This window comes from Nyctereutes procyonoides, unplaced genomic scaffold (genome assembly GCF_905146905.1).
Source record: "Nyctereutes procyonoides isolate TBG_1078 unplaced genomic scaffold, NYPRO_anot_genome, whole genome shotgun sequence".
NCBI lineage: Eukaryota > Metazoa > Chordata > Mammalia > Carnivora > Canidae > Nyctereutes > Nyctereutes procyonoides.
The window spans coordinates 48673534-48692538 of NW_026575052.1; the positions used below are offsets into that span (position 1 = coordinate 48673534).

At 46.8% G+C, this 19005-nt stretch overlaps 1 protein-coding gene across 4 annotated transcripts; it reads left to right on the forward strand.

The window, feature by feature from the left end:
- Nucleotides 1-1501: 1501 nt before the first annotated feature.
- GNPDA1 (glucosamine-6-phosphate deaminase 1) lies at nucleotides 1502-12828 on the forward strand. Of its 4 annotated transcripts, none has more exons than XM_055331251.1 (8): nucleotides 1546-1597; nucleotides 2050-2191; nucleotides 2417-2546; nucleotides 5686-5787; nucleotides 7410-7592; nucleotides 8650-8834; nucleotides 10528-10702; nucleotides 11396-12828. In XM_055331251.1, the coding sequence occupies exons 3-8, from the start codon at nucleotides 2423-2425 to the stop codon at nucleotides 11494-11496; spliced, it is 870 nt and encodes a 289-aa protein (XP_055187226.1). In that variant the 5' UTR covers nucleotides 1546-1597; nucleotides 2050-2191; nucleotides 2417-2422; the 3' UTR covers nucleotides 11497-12828. The 4 variants fall into 4 exon arrangements, with proteins under 4 accessions (XP_055187223.1, XP_055187226.1, XP_055187227.1 ...); XM_055331252.1 differs by having other exon boundaries at nucleotides 2050-2153; XM_055331249.1 differs by having other exon boundaries at nucleotides 1547-1597; nucleotides 2050-2173.
- The last annotated feature ends 6177 nt before the right edge of the window (nucleotides 12829-19005 follow it).

The following is a 19005-nucleotide window of genomic DNA, read 5'->3' on the forward strand; positions in this document are numbered from 1 at the left end:
TCAAAGCAAGAGCAATGAAAATGTACCAGTCCATCCATGGGAGAGCTACAGAGTGTTCCACTGTGAGGATGAATCCACAATTCTTTTAATTATCCCATTTTAGTTCTAACACAAGAAGATGGAAGGTTGGGTATGGGTAAGTTTAAACCCACGCGTGCAGTGGGAGCGACATGAGGGGACAGGAGGTTAGGACAGGGAGCATGTCAGGGCAGAGAAGGCTGCAAGGAAGCTGGGGAAGAGGTAATCATGGCTGGCCATGAGAGCCAAGCTATGCCACTGTTTCATCCAGTACTCACAACAAATACATGAGGTCACTATTACTTATTCCCATTCAATTCTCGTGTTCCAGAAGAGAAAATTCAGAGCTGGAGAAGTTGAGTCATTTGCTGGAGTCACTTGCTTCAGAACCAGGGATTGACTAAATGAGATCTTTCTTTCTTTAAAAAAAAAAAAATTTTTTTTATTTATTTATGATAGTCACAGAGAGACAGAGAGAGAGAGAGACAGGCAGAGGGAGAAGCAGGCTCCATGCACCGGGAGCCCGACGTGGGATTCGATCCCGGGTCTCCAGGATCGCGCCCTGGGCCAAAGGCAGGTGCCAAAACGCTGCGCCACCCAGGGATCCCAGATGGGATCTTTCTGATTCGTCCCCTAAGCTCTTTGATTTCAGAGCTGCCAGGCTTAATTGAGATCTGGAACTGGTTCCCTACAGAAAGGGTAAGGGGGGTGGGGGGGTGAGGGTGACAGGCCCAATTAAAGTTACATGAGGTCACTCTTCCTGGAACCATCTGAATGCAGCTGCTGCAGACCAGGCCCCATTATCTGATGTGTTTGGAGACTGGGGTTGTGAAAAATCTACAGTGCTCAAGCTGAGATGAGGTTTCTGACTGCAGAAGGAACAAGTCCACAGAATTGTAGAGGTGGCAGCTCCACCACATCACGTAGGGCCTCACCAGACAGACACCACCTCCATCAAGCTGCTCTGGAGCTGCAGCTGGGCCCCAGGGGAGGGGTGCGCCCAATCCCCACCTTGCTCCATGTGAACGCCACGTGTGGCGTGTTCCCATTTCTGTAAAAAATAAGTATATTCGAAGGAAAACAATTTGGAAATGTAGCCTACACTGTTGGCAGTGCTATCTGGGGGTGGGGCGCTGGGGCGACCACCGACCTCCTTTTTTCCCTAGTACAGACTGCTGTGAAGATTAAGCTCAGAAGGGAAAAAAAAGGAAGAAAAATCCAATTGTATTTACGGCAAAAAAGTTGTAATATCTAGGTTAAAGGAAAAAAAAGAGCTAAAAAAGTTAAACCGAAGGCAGAGCCAGACCCAAACCCGGGACCTGTAAGGGAGCGATTCCGCTCTTCCCCCCGCAGCTCCCCGCCCCCGCCCCCACCCCCGCGGCCGCTCCCAGGCCCGCGCGCTCCCGAGAGGGTGACGGGCGGCGGGCGGGGCGGAGTCGGCTCCGGGCCGGGCCCCTGCGCGTCTGCCCGCACTCGGCCCCCCGGGGCGGGCTCCGCGTGACCCGGGGCCACGTGAGCCGCGCGGGGCGGGGCCGCCGGCGCTGCTGCAGCCGCTGCCGCTGCCGCGGGAGGCGTTCGAGTAAGTGGGGAGCGGGGCCGGCGGGGGCCCTCCTCGCGGGCGGGGGCGGGCGCGGGCGCGGGCGCTGACCCCGCCCCGGGTCCCCAGGCCGGAGCCGGCGCGGGGCCGGAGGGGCGATGGTGTCGCCATCGGGGTCGGGAAAACCTCCCGTGTCCTTGGGTTGGCCTAGACGGCCACCTCCGCCTCCCGCTCTGGTCGCCGTGCGGGAAGGTTACGTCCCCCGTGTGCCCTGGGGGAACTGACGGTCCGCAGAGCCAGGCCGGCGGGCGGCAGCACCCCTCCCGGGAGACCCCGTGGCTCTCCCCTGCCCTGGCGGCCGGGTCCGATCGCAGGTCCCCTCTATCGAGGAGGAGGCCGGGATCCAGAATATCCAGCGCGTGGGGTGGAGGGGCGGGACAGGGGCGGGGTCGAGCGACCGGATCCTAGCCCCCTACTATGTGGTGCACATGCAGCCTCGGCTGATATTCGCCATCGTGGACTCTGTCAGGGAGGTGCTGTTGTCCTCATTTTCGCGGAAGAAGAAACAGGCTGGGAGAACTTGAGCCCTTTGACCAAGGTCCTGCGGTTGGTTGGCTGGTAAATGGAGGGACTGAGGTCAGAACCCGGTCTGTCTTCCAGCAGCGCCTCCTGGTGGGTGGCGGCGGCACTGGGCCCAGCCTGTGTGACCTGGACGGTGGGGTCTTTACCTCCTCCTCTCTCAGAGACACCCTGGGGAGAGGGTGTTGCTGGGTGAGAAGGACTTCTCCCCTCCCCCAGCCGCCTGCATCCCTATCTCCCTGTCCTTTACCACGGATTCCTTTTGTCACCTGCCGCCTCCAGGACAAGATGAAGCTCATCATCCTGGACCATTATTCTCAGGCCAGCGAGTGGGCAGCCAAGTACATCAGGAACCGCATCATCCAGTTCAACCCAGGGCCAGACAAGTACTTCACCCTGGGACTTCCTACTGGTGCGTTGTGGGATGGAGAGGGTGCCAAGGATTTCGCGAAAGTGAGCAAGCATTAGGGTTTTTAAGGGGCCAGGTATGTGAGCTCACAGAGCCAAGAGACTTTTTTTAAAAAAATTATCATTTATTTGAAAGAGAGAGAGTGCACGAGCTGAGGGAGAGACACAGAGAGAGAGAAGCTGGCTCCCCTGCTGATCAGGGAGCCCAGTGTGGACCCGATCCCAGGACTCCAGGATCATGACTTGAGCCGAAGGCAGACGCTTAACCCACTGAGCCACCCAAGCGACCCTAGTTTCAGTTTCTTATGGAAAAATCAGAATAGTGCCTTTATGGGAGGATATTTTTTTGACCCCAGCTCCTCAAGGCAAATGTCCTGATTCTTTCTCTCCAAGTTTGGGTGGATTTGTCCCAGTGTGGCATCCACTAGTGCAGGAGACTTCAGACTTTTTCTTTTTTTTTTTTTTTCAGACCTTTTCTGTAAATGGTTACAGAGTTAATATTTTACGCTTCCCTGCCCATATAGCTTCTGTTGCAACTGCTTACTGTCCTTGTATCTCAAAAGTGCTGCAGATAACATGTAAATGAATGTGCATAGCCATCTACCAATAAAACTTGATGGATGCTGAAGTTTGAATTTATATAATTCTCACATGTCACAAAGTAATATTCTTCTGATATTTATATTTTAAAAATGTAAAAAACTGATGAGCTGTATAAACACTGGCAGCAGGCTAGGTTTGGCCTGTGGGATGAAGTTTGTGGGCCTCTGCACCAGAGAGGTTTGTGGGAGCAGTATCTGCACGTCTCTGTGAAACCACTAATGTCTCAGGTCCTGGAGGGGCTGCACTAACATCCTGTTTTCTAACTGTGGTGCTTCTCTAGGTCAGAGTCTCTGCTTCTGCTGAGATCCCTCCCTAACTCCCTATCACCTGCACAATCAGATCCCAGCTTCTCAGTGTGGCATTCAGGGTCCTCTGAGATCTGGCCCCTTCCCGACTGTCCTACTTGAACCAGCACAGTATTTCCATTTTGGTTCCTTGGAGCATGGCTTCTGTCGGGGCTCTGGGTGGAAACCAAAGAAACCAACTCTGGCTAACTTAAGCAGAAAAGGAATGTACTGGCTAGATATTGGGGAGCACAGAATTGATGGGAAACAGAGAAATTTGGAAAGTGGACATGATGAAGCTCAGCGGGAGGCCGGGGAAGTGTGTGGCTCAGGCATGCCTGAGGTCTTGTCTTAGGGACAGACTGATGATGGGGACAGGGAGGGAACTTCCATTCAGCAGGTATTTGTTGAATGCCCACTGTATGCTGAGCTCTTCTAGGTGCTGCGGATACAATGACAAAGACATAGAGTCTTGCCTTCCTGAGTGGGACAGAATAAGCAAGTTAATTGACAAAATACAGAGTATATTAGATGGTGATGAGTGAAGGAGAAGAATGAAACAGGGAAGGGAGATAAGGAGTGTCTAGGCAGGGGTGGCGGTTACAGCGTTGGCTATGGTGGCAGGGAAGGTCCTTCTGAGAAAGCGACATTTGAGTAAAGGCCAGAAGTGAGAATCACATAGGTCCCTGAAGGAAGAGCATGCTGGCTGAGGTGGACCTACCTGGAGCTGCTGGTGGTAACCAGGGGGCAAGGTATGTAGAGACTTTGTGAGGATTGGTTGTCACTTTTTGAAATGAGAAGCCATTAGTAGATGCTAAAAAGAGCAATCTGATTTGGGTGGGGCTTCTTTCCATTTTCTTATTTTTTAAAAAATATTTATTCATGAGAGAGAGAGGCAGAGGGAGAAGCAGGCTTCTTACAGGGAGCCTGATGTGGAACTCGATCACAGGACCCCAAGATCATGACCTAAGCCAAAGGCAGACATTTAACTAAGCCACCCAGGTGCCCCTCCATCTTATTTTAAAAATATTTCAAATATTTACAAAAGCTGAAAGGACAGTACCATTTTCCTAGCCTTACCAATTATTTATTTATTATGAGAGACACAGAGAGAGAGAGAGAGGCAGAGAGACACAGGCAGAGGGAGAAGCAGGCTCCATGCAGGGAGCCCGATGCGGGACTTGATCCTCGGACCCCAGGATCACGCCCTGGGCTGAAGGCAGATGCTCAACCACTGAGCCACCCAGGCATCCCAGCCTTACCAGCTATTAACATTTGCCACATTTACCCTTCATCTCTTCTGCCTCATATTCTCTGTTTACACACACACACACACACACACACACACACACTTTTGAACGAGCTACTTGAAGCTACTTCATCTCTTCTGCCTCATATTCTCTGTCTACACACACACACACACACACACACACACACACACACAACGAGCTACTTGAAGGTAAGTTCCAAACCTTCTGACACTTGACCTCTGCTCTTTGGGCATGTATCTCCTCAGAATAAGGGTACATCCTGTTGCATAACTATAGCGCTGCTATCATACCTATTAAAAATCATTCTATAGTATCACTGATATACAGACAATAGTAACATTTTTTCTTAATTGTCCACATTTATCTTTTATGTTTTTCCCCCCAATAATCCAGTATCCAAACTTCATGCATATTTAGTTTTTTAATCTACAGAGGTCTTCCTGCCTTTTTTATGTTTTATGACATAGAGACTTTTTAATGAGACTCAACTCACGAGTCTGCTGCCCCTTGGGGAAGTCTTCCCTGAACCCGCAGACTTAGCCTGGTCACGGCGGACATTACTGCTTCACGTTGCAGTCCTAGACCGGGAGCTCTTTCACCGTGGCTGCTGTGGCTCTCCCTCCTCCATGTTCCCATCTTGTGGCCCACTGCCTCCCACATACTAGTTGCTCAGGGAATATGTAAGTGTGATATTTACCCAGGTTCCTAATCCAGTCATTCCCCTCAGCAGTGTGCTGAGCACCGGGATTCAGCAGCGGAGCGGACAGGCACAGGCCTGCCCTGGAGCTGGCAGTCTGGCGGGGAGGGGGGCATTCAGCATTCAGAAGCACTTACGGGATGGCAGTTGGCACTGGGGCACGGGGGGCAGGACTTCGGAGCTGACCTGCCGTCTCCGATCTCATAGGGTCTCCCTGCTGAAGAATCCTGACTCATTCCTCAGGAACTAGGAGCTGAAGGGTGTTCATGGCTGTGGCCTCTCTTACAGGGAGCACCCCAATTGGTTGCTACAAGAAGCTCATTGAGTACTGTAAGAATGGAGACCTGTCCTTCAAATATGTGAAGACTTTCAACATGGATGAGTACGTGGGTGAGTCTGTCTCTTTCAAGGTCTCACCGGATTCCAGGAGGGTCCTGCTCCTCCCCCTCCGGGCTCAGCCCAGGAGTAGAATGGGGATGTCTCCGAGACCAGTGATGTTTGGTGATAAGCTCAATTAGCGACGCCCGTCTCTCCCAGGCCTTGGTGTACTCACCTACAAAATGGTGCCATGACAGCTGACCTCGGGTTGTAAGCATTAAGGGATCTACCAGGTAGGGGAGCCTTTTGTACACAGCGAGCATTTTAAATATGAGAGCATCTCCTCCTCCTCCCTAGCTCCACGCCACTTCTTTCTGTAACCAGGGGGATCGTGGCTGGGTGTGTTCCCCAGTGTCTGTGTCTGGTCTTTCCGTGTCATCCTCTAGCTCCCCTCCCTGCTGGGCACACTGGGAGAGGAGCAGAGACTGGTGGCCCTTCCGATGCTGGGAAGCTATACCTTGGTCTTCTGTCTCCCTGCCCCCCTCTCCCATCATTTCGTAAGGCTTCACTTTAAACATTTTTGTTTTCAGTTGTGGTAAGATACACGTAAAATTTACCATCCAGCAATTGTTTCATGTGGAGTTCAGCAGCGTTAAGTATATTCACGGTGTTGTGCAACCAATCTCCAGAACTCTTTGCATCTTGGAAAACTGAAACTCTCTACTATTCCACACCAACTACCCGTGTGCTGCTTCCCAAGCCCTAGCAACTAGCATTTTACTGCTTCTGTGAATTTCACTACTCGAGGGCAGCCTGGGTGGCGCAGTGGTTTAGCTCCGCCTGCAGCCCAGGGCGTGATCCTGGAGACCCTGGATCGAGTCCCACGTCGGGCTCTCTGTATGGAGCCTGCTTCTCCCTCTGCCTCTCTCTCTGTCTCTATGAATAAATAAATAAAATCTTTAAAAAAAAAAAAAAACTAAGTCCCTTAAAAAAAAAAAAAGAATTTCACTACTCGGGATACCTCGTTTAAGTGGCATCGTAGAGTACTTGCCTTTTTTGCAACTGGCGTATTTCACTCAACAAAACCTCCCAGCATTTGTCCATGTTGCAGTATGTGTTAGAATTTCATTCCTTTTTAAGGCTGGCATTAAACACTCTTCATGTTTAAACATCCACTTGAAACTTTTTCTTCTTGGCTAGAAATCATTTTGGGGAAGCCCTGAGATAATTCTCTCCAACCAGCTGGTGTTCAGGTTGGGGTTCAGGTTGAAAGGGGTATATGGGGGTGAATGGTGGGGTGGGAGGCACAGGGCAGGGGGTATGCATGCTTCCTTTCCCAGATGGCCCAAGGCCTATGCCCAGGTTGCTAGGCCTTCTCAGGAAGCAGAGAGTAGCCCTGGCCTCCCGTCTACAATTACTCCCTGTGTGAAGGAGATCCAGATGAGGGGATTCCTCAGGCTCTTGATGTGCAGTTACTCTGGCCCAGTCCTGCCGCCACCTGTGGTGGTGGGTGGGCACAGGGGTACCATCTCAGCCGATGGCCAGTGGCTCGGGGTCAGAGGATGGGTGCCCAAGGCCCCCTTATCGGCATTCCCCTGCAACTGTTGTGGAGGTCTGAGGGCCTCTCGGCATCCTCCTTGGGAGGAGGGCTCTGGCTCCACCTGGCATGACTGAGTGTAGCCACGGCCCCACAGGCCTTCCTCGAGACCACCCGGAGAGTTACCATTCCTTCATGTGGAACCATTTCTTCAAGCACATTGACATCCGCCCAGAAAACACCCACATTCTGGATGGGAATGCAACTGACCTGCAGGCTGAGTGTGACGCCTTTGAAGAGAAGATCAGAGCCGCGGGGGGCATCGAGCTGTTTGTCGGAGGTGAGTGTGACACTTTGCGCTATGTGTCCAGGGCAGGCCCAGGGTGGTGCAAACACGTGGAGGGGAAGGTAAGTCCTAGGCCTGTCTCCCAACAGCTTCCTCACAGTGCAGTAGTAACAGTGGGAATCATTTATCACCCTGAGTAGGCAGGGAAGACAGAGTAGGAGCCCTCACTCCCTGCCTTGACTGGGCCACTCAGTGACCGTGTGATTTTGGACATCTCCTTTTTCTGAACCTTAGTGCCTTGTTGGTAAAGTGAGATATTTGGATTTGGACTCTAAGTTTTTGTTCCTTAAGTTTTTATATGGATCAGTCCATGGGACTTAACCTACACAGTAAAAATCAAAGATTCATATAGTTCCAGAAGATTCCACTCAGCCCCTGCACCTTATAGATAGCCATTTGAACCAGAGAAGTTTTGTGACTTGCCCAAGGTCAGCCAGAGCAGTGGAAAGAAAGCAGGAACCTAGGGTTTCCCCTGTCAGTCTGTGTTTTCTTCCTACCCTGGGCTGTCCCCTTACGTTTCCATCTTTTTGCCACCTCTGAAGTCATCTACAGGGGTAGTAAGTTGGAGTGCCTTTTACTGCTCTAGACCTAACTCTTCTTTACTTCAGGGTAGGAGGAAAAGGCTGAGAGCTCTCATGTTCTAAGATTTTATAAACTTTGCAACCCTTGTTCAGTCTCTGCTTTTTATTTGCTGGGACTAATCCCAGCACCAGGACCCTTGACTACTGGCAGGAGAAAGAAGTTAAAGAAGCTACCCTTCAATGATCTGGTGAAGCAGAAGCTATTTGGAGTACTGCTTACTTAGCTTTCGAGGGTGGTAGCAAGGTGACCAGACAAACAGAAATGTGTGTGTGCCTCAAACAAAATGGGCAGGATGTGGGGAGAGGAGAGGACCTATGCTTGAAGTGTATCTTCCCCGGGGGTGAATGAGAACAGAATTGTGATTTCAAAGATTTTCACACATCCCAGGTGGGGAAGGGTAGATTGTCCATTCTTAAAATCTTGGATCTCTGGGGCTGACAGGGCTGTCCTGGCTGTTTCTCTTGGGCAGGCATCGGGCCTGATGGACACATTGCCTTCAATGAGCCGGGCTCCAGTCTGGTGTCCAGGACCCGTGTGAAGACTCTGGCCATGGACACCATCCTGGCCAATGCTAGGTTCTTCGATGGTGACCTCACCAAGGTGCCCACCATGGCCCTGACGGTGGGTGTGGGCACTCTAATGGATGCTAGAGAGGTAAGGGCACTGGGGTCCACAGGCCTTCCTTAGGGGGTTGGACTTGTCTGGTTGTTAACTATCCAGTACCATCTGAGTACACGGTTACTAGAAGTGAAGGCATTATAAATAAGGCTAAACTCCCAGCTCATCCTATGACTGTTCCTCCTTCCTCTTTGGAGGTAACTATTATTCTATTCTCAGTGGAGCCCTTTCCGCACGAGAGGCTGTGGGCTCCCTGGCCTCTGCTTATGTGCCCCTTTGGAGTTTAAGGCCAAGAGATGCTGAGCACCACTAATGTCTGAATAGGAATGGGCCTATTTGCCCAGGTACCGAGAGGGACTCCCTGCAGTGAGCGGAGGTCACCGTTTGAACCAAGGTCCCCCTGCCACCCGGGATACGTGTGGTTATGGCCTTGTGCTCGGGGACTCCTAAATGTGGAGAAGTGTGATTTAAGTGTCTTAACCTAGTTTAGTGTGTTTTTCCCTAGAAAGTTTGGTATCATTTTAATTTTTTGTGGTTCTAGTTTCTTTACTATCTTTCACTAGAATTTTAAATGCATTTTCTCTTCCTTTCAGGGGTATAGTCAGTGGGCAGCAGTCACTGACATTTTAGCTTCAAGTTTCTTTGCCCAAATCTGTGAACAAAGGTCTAAATCAGTGAAGAAAAAAAAAAAAAAGCTATTTCAAGAGAACTTTGTGAAATGAGTGATGTTACCAGCTTTGTCTTGCGTAACTTTTGACTCAGTACTGTGGAGGGTTACCCTGCTGTTTCAGGCCTCACGGCTTATTAACACTAGGGTGTGAGGGCCCTCCCTGTCATGTGAGGGTATCGTGCTTTGGGGAAGGACCTGGGTCTGGAAATCAGGAGTTCTGGGATCCTGAACAAAAAGAGTCCCATTCTCTCCATGCCTCTGGTTTCTCTTAAGAAACAGTAAATCTTGTTCACAACCCTGTGGTACAAGTGCATCGCAATGAGAGGAAATCTAGAGAGCAAGGTACCTTTACAGTCACTTTCCAGCACTTATGTTCTTGACATTTTAACTGTTGAGGGAGTCGGGTGTCTTTGTTTTATTTGAACATAAAGCATCATTCCAGGTCCCGCTAGTCAGTCTAACACCTGGAATTGAAAGTGACCAGATTAAGGGGCAGCTTTTGTGGGATTGAACCTCAGCGGCTGCACATATAACCATTACCCTGTCACTTCACGGCCCCTTGGAGATGGTGCAGACTGGGACCCCTCTTCTTCAGACTGCACTTGTGAAAACTCAGCCTAGGACTCCTGGGGACCCAGTGTCCCAACTGTTGGGTCAGAGGCATGGGCCTTTGGCCTATGTGTTCACAGCTGTTGTCAAAGTTACCAGGAGGCATCATCACCTGGTGGTCTAGAGCGTGGACTCTGGGTCAGAATGACCTGGGTTAAAAAAAAAACAAAACAAAACAGAATGACCCGGGTTAAACTACTTAGTCCCCTGGAGTTCATTGTTCATTTCCTCATCATAGATTATGGGGCTGATGATGCTCCCAGCCTCAGGTAATGGGTGATGCACACAGAGCAGGGAACAGTGTGCTGCAGGCTAACAACTTATAAACCATATCTTAAAAACACACAGTGCTTATAGCCAGTTGGGGTAGCTGGACCAGAATTCAGGCCTCTGGACTCCAGGTTCCACTGCTCATCCTCCTGCATCACAGGCTTGTTTTCTGATCCCCAGGTGATGATCCTCATCACGGGTGCTCACAAGGCCTTTGCTCTGTACAAGGCCATCGAGGAAGGAGTGAGCCACATGTGGACTGTGTCTGCCTTCCAGCAGCATCCCCGCACGGTGTTTGTGTGCGATGAGGATGCCACCCTGGAGCTGAAAGTGAAAACTGTCAAGTATTTCAAAGGTGAGGGGAGGGGAAGGGTGGGTCCGGAAGTAGGTGGCCAGGTTTTAGGGTATGCCGGAGGTGAGGAGTGGATCTAGTTTTCTTGCTCTGTCTGGTTTCATAGACAACTCTTGATTTCAATAAAAACCAAACCTTACGGTCATTGCTTTTCCATCCATGACTGCAAGGGTCTATTTCTGGAGGCCCGTTTGTTCTGAGGAGGCACAAAGAAAATGAAATGAAAGTAGTCCAGCAGCTGTGTGGTGTTCTCTTGGCAGGGATATTGAACCTCAGGTTTTTGGGTTTTTTTAATCTCTCCAGGTCTCATACAGGCCTCTCCCTTCTAGGTAAGGCGCCAAACTGTCACGAGGATCATTTCTACTTTAAAAAGGACACACTGCTTTAGGCAAACTTAGGGGAAAACCCTCATTTACTAAGCAGACAAATTACGAATTTATTCTTTGGTGAAGAGATTAACCTTTTGATAGCCAACACCTTTAAAGATTGAATTTATAAAAGGGTTGTGGATTCTAGCATTCACTGGGAATAACAAATTCTTTTCTTACTCTTAGTATCTATATCATTTGGAGTCACAGAGAAAAGATGGTTTTCAGTACTAGGACAAACTTTGAGAGCTGCTGGATATTGTTGTTCATAATCGTGGTACACTGCTTCTACCTGCATTTAAGTACCTTTGTTTTTAATTTTTCACAGGTTTAATGCTTGTTCATAACAAGTTGGTGGACCCCTTGTACAGTATCAAAGAGAAAGAAACAGAGAAAAACCAGCCTTCTGAGAAACCATACGGTGATTAGCCTGTACCCATCCTAGCATCGAGTACCTCTTTAGGACAGGCAGAGCAAATTCTGGAAATTGCCTTTAGGAGGACAGAATGGTGTTTCTTTAATCCAGTATGGTTACTCCAGATCAATGGATATTTTTCTTGGCTATGCAGCATGGAACCTAGTCATGAGAGTTTAGCTACAGGGAGGAGGACATGTTTTCTAACTTACTTTAATCAGAAAAAGCGTCTCTGAAAAATGTACTCTGGAATTTTGAGGTCTGCCCTACACAGATCAGGATTTTTAGCTTTTGTTCTGCCTCTGGCACAGTTCTCACAGATGACACACTCCTGTCAGAAATTTCTATCATTACATACACTGATTCTCCATTGTGGGAGTACGGGGGCCTGTGTATATTGGCCAGAACCTGTTTGGAGAGGCTTTGAAAGCCCCTCTTGAGTGGGCCTGCCTCTCCTTTGAGAATTCAGTGTTCTAGGTTAAGGAACAAAGTCTCAACCTTCTGTTCAGTTATAAGTGCCATGGCAAGAAAATGATTCCTTTCTTTCCCTAGCTAGTTGTTTTTTTTTCCCCCTGCTCTCACAGTTGGCCTTTCTGTAAACTCAAGAGGACTCCCACCTCCCTGGGGGAGGATATGGGTGGCTAGGGCTGAAGAGAAGGCTTTTGCTGATACACTCAGAGCCTCAAGGTGCCTAGCCACATCAAACTCCCTTCCCTCTGGGACCCTCTGGCACCCATGTAGTTGTTCCGAGGTCTCACTGGGGCAACAGATCCTGCCATAGTGTCGTGTTCAGCAAAGGGGGCCGGGGCAAGCAGCTCAGGCCTAAGTTTAGTCACAACAGGAACAACATGTTATCCTGTTTCTCTGAGTGCTGAGTGCCCGGACAACATACCAAATGCTTCTAAAGTTGCCTAATAGTAGCCTTTCTCCACTTAAAATACCCTGCCCTTCCAACCCACTCAGGTTCCTGTGGTGTGGTCTGATGTTCCCAGAGCATCAGGAAATAACAGACTCCTTTGTCCCTTTATCCTTCACCTCTTGTTCACAAAATGAATTTATTGCCCTGCCTTTAGATTCTCATAAGCCTTTGTGAAGCGGATGTTGCCTTCCCCTTCCTGTTTCTGTGCCTGTTTGAAGCTCCTACTTCCTTTCTTTCTGGGAAAGATCTTTCAGAGACTAGCTCAGGCCTCTCTTCAAGTACTGTATTGGGTACCAGTGTTTTGTCTTTAGCTTTTATACGTGATTGTGCTGTTATTCTGTCTTAAGCTAATGGATCAGTGGACTTGTTTACAAGGTGATATTTTCTATTAAATCCAGTATTTTCAAATAAAATCTGTCTTTGTGGACTTGCAGCCCCCAGAGGGCAGACAGTGGTCTGGGTTGCTGTTTACATATTTTGGGAAGAGTGGGTGAGCAAAGCTTCACACTCCCTCCTCACAACAGCTCTATAGGGAGGCACACTCAGGGGCACCTGGGTGGCTCAGTGGGCGAGCACCTGCCTTTGGCTCAGGGCGTGATCCCTGGGTCCTGGGATCAAGTCCTGCCTCAGGCTCCCTTTGGGGAGCCTGCCTCTCCCTCTGTGTCTCTCATGAATAAATAAAATCTTAAGGGAGGCACAATCATGGTAACTGTTGACCTCGTCTTCAGTCACCAGGGGGAGAATAAAATCGTTTATAAAAATGAAGCACCTGTATAAAATGGTGAGCTTGAACGGATGAGTAATAGATTGTGATGTTCTTCTGGCTGTACCTGGGATCCAAACAAGGTACAGCTTCTAAAAAGAATAAGGAGAGAACTGCAGGATATGGAAAATACGTTTAGTTGTGGGGTTTTTTTGGTTTTTTTTTTTTTTTTTTTGTTAGAAAAGTAAATATAATTGAACATCTTGGATCAATATAACCAGTTGAGGGACAAGTAGAAGTTGGCAAAAGGGTTTAATTTTTTACCAGTTGTATTGAGATATAATTTACATGCCCACAAAAGTCACCTATTTTAAATATAAACTGATTTGTATTGTCTTTGGAGCTTGCAATTTCCTATCACATCCATTTCTATCCCCAAGAGCTCCTTACTCCTACTGCGCCCAGGTGACCAGAGATCTGCTTTGTCTCTACAATTTACCTTTTCTGGATATTTTGCATCAGTGGAATCCTATGGCATGGCATTTTGTGGGTGTGGCTTCTTTCACTAAGCAGAATGTTTTTGAGGTTAATCCATTTAATGCATATCAGTATTCCCTTTTTATTGCAAAACTATTCTGTGGTACGGATATACTGCATTTTGTTTATCTGGTGAAGGAGGGACTACATTTTAAATAAATACATTTTAAAATGTTCTAGAAAAAAATTAGAATGAAAAAATTTAGTCACAACAGCTAAGCTGGACATGGCTGTGTGAACTTGGGATCTTAAAAAGATCTCTTTCCCAGGCCTGTTTTCTCTGATGGTCCAACAGTAGCAATGTCATCCCGCTATAACCGGTTCTTATGCAGAGCAAGTGGGATGTATATATTCCTGAGCCAGACTGGGTCTCTGATGGTACTCTTGGCTCCTTGGAAAAGAGGTAATTACATTTTGGGGTGGGGATCACAGTGAGCCTGGAATATCTTGCTGCCAAAAAATAAGGGTGCTTTAAAAAAGGCTTGGGGTAGTAATGAAAGGTCAAAACAGCCAGTTTAATGGGGCTTCTGCTGCTCAGGTTGCGACAATTTGATCAGTAAGAAAATTTTAAATACAGCTGAATGGAACAAGTTGAATCTGTGAAACCCCAAATCTGATACTCAAAGAGGAAAACGAAACGATACTGATGAGTATAAATGGTACCGTATTTCAGGAAGAGAGGAGTGAATGTGTTTAACGTTTTATTGCATTTCATAAAAAGCAGCAGCATGTTGACATAAATGGGGTGTGGCCTCTTCTATTTAATCCGTTTAGAAAGTACTTTGAGATATAAGATCTTAGCCCACTATTTCCCCCAGATATATCAAAGTCTTACTCCCTTCCTTCCTTTGGGTCTCTGCTTCAGTGTGATTTATCAGCGATCTCCCCTGACCCTTCAGTATGAAGTAGCAATCCACAGTCCCTACTCTCTGACCCAGCTCTTTCACTACCTACTGTGTATTTTGTTTCCCACTAAATGTAGCTCTATGAAGGCCGACTTAAATATTGCTCTATCCCATCCCTCTCAGTGCTTTGATATCCAGAAGGCAGCTGTTATATTTGTTCAACTATAATCCTGAATAGTTCCCCACAATACTAGTGAACATACACAAGAACCTGGGGAAGTAACAGCATATTATCTGATAAGAGATTACCCAGTTGACATACTAAGGAGATCTAACTTAATTTGATGCCTCATTCCTGGGAACCCAAATCCTTACTGTGATGAGATGCTAGTGAAGCAAGTATACATTTCTAACAAATTATATTTTGACAGACTACTGAGTTATATAATAATGATAAATAGAACATAGTATTTTGAGCTTTAAGGGAGGCCTTAACACCAGATGGCAACCACATTGTATTCCTCGTTTGTTCAGTGTCCTAAGACTAATTCACAAAGCCTCAAACCTCCACTGCTTCTGCCGCCAGCTTTTCTCTCATCTATGACCTTGAAAATCAGAGCAAGCAGGAAAGAACTTCCACAACCATCACACATATCCACCAGAGAGCCTTGCTTTCCTACTTTGCTTTCTTCCTATTATTTGCTCCTTGTCTAGTTCCTCCACTTGTATACTAGATCTCATTTCTCTTGCCTCCTTGAGGGATTGTTCCAGCAAGACCGCCACTCCCCTGCAGCATCAAAATGTCCTGCTTTCCTGGATCACTCCTATCGGCATATAAAACAGTCTTTAAAAACATTTTTTTTTTTTTTAAGAGAGTGAGTCTGCACGAGGGTGGGGTGGGGTGGGGTTGAGGAGGGTCAGGAGAGAAAGAGAGAATCTTAGGCAGGCTCCATGCCCAGTGCAGAGCCTGACACAGGCTCACCCCATCTTGCAACCCTGAGATTGTGACCCAAGCTGAAATCAAGAATCAGGATGCTTAACAGATGGAGCCACCCAGGCACCCCTATAAACAAAACTCTTTACCCCATTTCTCCTCCTGTATTAGCCTCAGTCTCTGATTCCCTTTACTGCAAAACTTTTGGAAGTTACCCCTTTTGGGCTCTCTTGTCTCCTCCTGCCTCTCTTCTGGTATTCCCATTATGCATATGTTACACCTTTGTAACTATCTAAGGATTGTTGGATATTCTATACCTTTAAAAAAAATTATTCCTTTTTTCTCTTCAAATTTCAGTGTGAAACATTTCTCTTGACATATATATTTCCAAGCTTACCAAGTCTTTCCTTAGGGGTTTTGAGACTACTGATGGGCCCCTCAAAGGCATTTGTTTCTGTTGTTTTTAGTATTTCTTTTTGATTCTTCGAGTTTCCATCTTTTGCATAATTACTCAACTGTTCTTGTATGTTGTCCACTTTTTCCATCAGAGATTTCAGCATATTAATCATTATTTTATTTTTTAAAAAAGATTATTTGAGAGAGAGCACCAGAGAAAGAGCATGAGCAGAGGGGAGGGGCAGAGATAGAAACAAACTTGCCACTGAGCAGGGAGCCCAATGCGGAGCTCTAACCCAGGACCCTGGGATCATGACCTGAGCCCAACCGACTGAGCCACCCAGGTACCTCTAATCCTTGTTACTGTGAATTCCCAGTCTGATATAACAGTACAATCTCTGCTGTATCTGAGTCTAGTTCTGATGCTTGCTTTGTTTCATTGGACTTTGTTTCTTGCTACTTAGCATCCTTGTATACTTTTTATACAAGAATGGAAGCTGGACATGATATATATTGGGTAACAGGAACTGAAGTCAATGGGCCTTGGGCGTGAAGTCTTATGTTTACATGACTAGCAATGTCTGCTGTGTCCTTGTTTTTGTCTTCCCTTTCTGTGTTTGGGTTTCCCTAGAAACTCCTTGAAATAGAGTCTGTGTCTTGCAGTTTTCTTAAAAGCTGTAATCCATGTTATAATACTAGAGCTCTACTGATGGTAGGGTATTAGGGAGAATTATTCTATATCTTATATCTGTTTTGTCTTTTTTAGTGAGCTAGAGTCCCTGGGCCAAGAGCTTCAGAAGTGCCTTAGCCCTTTTTTTTTTTTTCTTATATGAGACAGGAAGGCTAAGGGGGGCTTAAGCCATCCAAGTGCCCTTCTTAGAGAAGACTCTAGCAAAGCAGTTCTGCTTGAGGGCAGCCTTCTGCCATGGAAACAGAAAATTCGGGGTGTATTTCAAAATGGCTACTTTCCCCCTCCACCTTGCAGAAGGGGATTTTTCTGCCATCTTTACATTGAGAATGTGGGGAAGCTCCTGGAGATAAATCCCACCAGTGTGGGAGACCACATAGAGTAACTCCTAGGAGTTTTAAACTCTCAAGCAAGTCCACACTCAGCCCCCAGTAATTCACTTCAATCCTGATAATTGGCTCTAGCAGCTTCTCCTTTAGGTGAACAGATCTGTATTTTCTGCATTTTTTTCTCTAGTTTTTGTGGTGGCTCGCCCTGTGACCTCTTTTCTTTGATGGATTGAAGAAAACCTGATTTTGTTCAGCATTTTTTCTTATTGTGAGGATACCCCATTCTTTCTCAAATATATTCTAGATTTTCACCTCCCTTGTCACTTTGACACTTGTCAAAGTCACCAATGGCCACAATGATCACTAAGTCAATGCTTTGAGCTCCTATCTCTTGACCTATTTGCACTACCTGACAGCTGACCACTCCTTCCTTCAAACTTGACGTGCCTTCCAGGACATCACACACTGATTTTTCTGACCTTACTGGTCACTTGCTGTCTCTTCTGTTGGGTCCTTCACATCACCCTGAACTCTTGGCATTTGGAGGGCTCCAAGACTCAGTCTTTGGACCTCTTCTTCCCATATAACTCACTCTCTTAGTAATTTCATCCAGTCTCATGGCATCACATTCCATCTATACATTGACTCCCATGTTTCCATCTTCAGGCCAAGACGCCATTGAATTCCAGACTACAACACCCAACTGCCTACCCAACATCTCCACTGAGATCACTGCCAGGCACCTCAAACTCCTCTATCCACAAATACATTTCTGATCTTCACCAGCAAATCTCTGCCATCTATAGCTTTTCCTGTCTCAATTACTGAGACAAAAAGAGCTAGAAATCAACTCTGATGCCTCACTTTCTCATATTATACATGCAATCTATTAGTAAATCCTTGAAGTTTTATCTTCAAGGTTAAGTACAAAATCTGACCACTCATCAGGATTCCAAGTGCTGGCACAGAGTGCTGGCACTCCACTTGTCACCTGAGTTACTAGAGTAGTCTCCTAACTGGTCTGTTTCTACCTTTGCTCACATGCTCTCCTAAAATCTAAGACCCTATCACACTTCTGCTCAATGCCCTTCAAAGGCTTCTATCTCAGAGTAGAATCCAAAGGTCAAGCAGTCTGCCTTCACTGTCCAACCTCTCACTACTCTCCCTTCCTCAGTCCACTTTAGCTCTCACTGGCTCCCATGCTCTTCTTGGAGCCCTCTAACATGCTCTCACTCCAAGGACGCTGGCCCTTGCTGCTCTATCTGGACTCTCTTCTCCCAGGTGTTCACATGGTACACTCCCATACTGCTCAGCCTTTGTACTACTGCTATCTTGATGAAGTCTTCTACACTCTTTAAAATTCCATCATCACACTCTGCCTCCCCTAACTTCTCTCCATAGCACTTGACTTCTGATAACCCATCTTGTTTCCTCAATGTCTGTCTCCTTCCACCAGAATTTAAGTTGCATAAGGAAAAAGATGTCTGTTTTATTAACTGCTACATTCTCAGGACCCAGAAAAACAGTAAGGCCCATCATGAGGTATGCAAGAAATATGTTAAATAAGTGAATGAATACCAGGAAATACAGCAGACTGCAAGAAATAGAACAGGAATGACAAAAAGAAAAAAAAAAACAGGAATGACAGTAAGACACCATCTTTTGAATTTCTATGCATTGACATTACATCGATATTAGTTTAGTTTGTTTGATTCAATGAAGGGAAAGGAAAAAAAAGATCCAAGCAAGGAAATTCAGTAACTATACTGATTTTGTATTTATAACTTTGGCATCAGAATCTCACTGTGTTTTCAATGTGCACAATCCTCTCCAAAGTACCTTTGAGTGGTAAATCTTTAGGAGATCTGAGTAATTATGCAAAGACTAGACTGTGAATGCTAAAAGTTGGTAATTATCATTAACATTGGTCAGAACATCCTCAAAGCCAGCTCTCTGACCACAAAGCCTCAGTTCGTTTTGCTGGCCGATTTTTTTATTGAGCCAAAGTTCAGAGAGCAGATTTGGCTATTTTTACCCAGTATCTGAAGATATCACAGTATAATGACTCATCTGTCATACTTAGGGGCATGCATCAGATATAACTTAATTTGTTTACTTCAGTGGATGGAGACAAGTGTTACTATCAGGAGCGACACTTCCCATGTAACAATT

Bases quoted from the DNA above. Each gene is read 5' to 3' on its own strand.
- GNPDA1 (XM_055331248.1), top strand. From the start codon at position 2,423: ATGAAGCTCATCATCCTGGACCATTATTCTCAGGCCAGCGAGTGGGCA. The intron at 8,835-10,527 runs GTAAGGGCACTG...TCTGATCCCCAG, and splicing joins CTCTAATGGATGCTAGAGAG to GTGATGATCCTCATCACGGG. The intron at 10,703-11,395 runs GTGAGGGGAGGG...AATTTTTCACAG, and splicing joins AACTGTCAAGTATTTCAAAG to GTTTAATGCTTGTTCATAAC.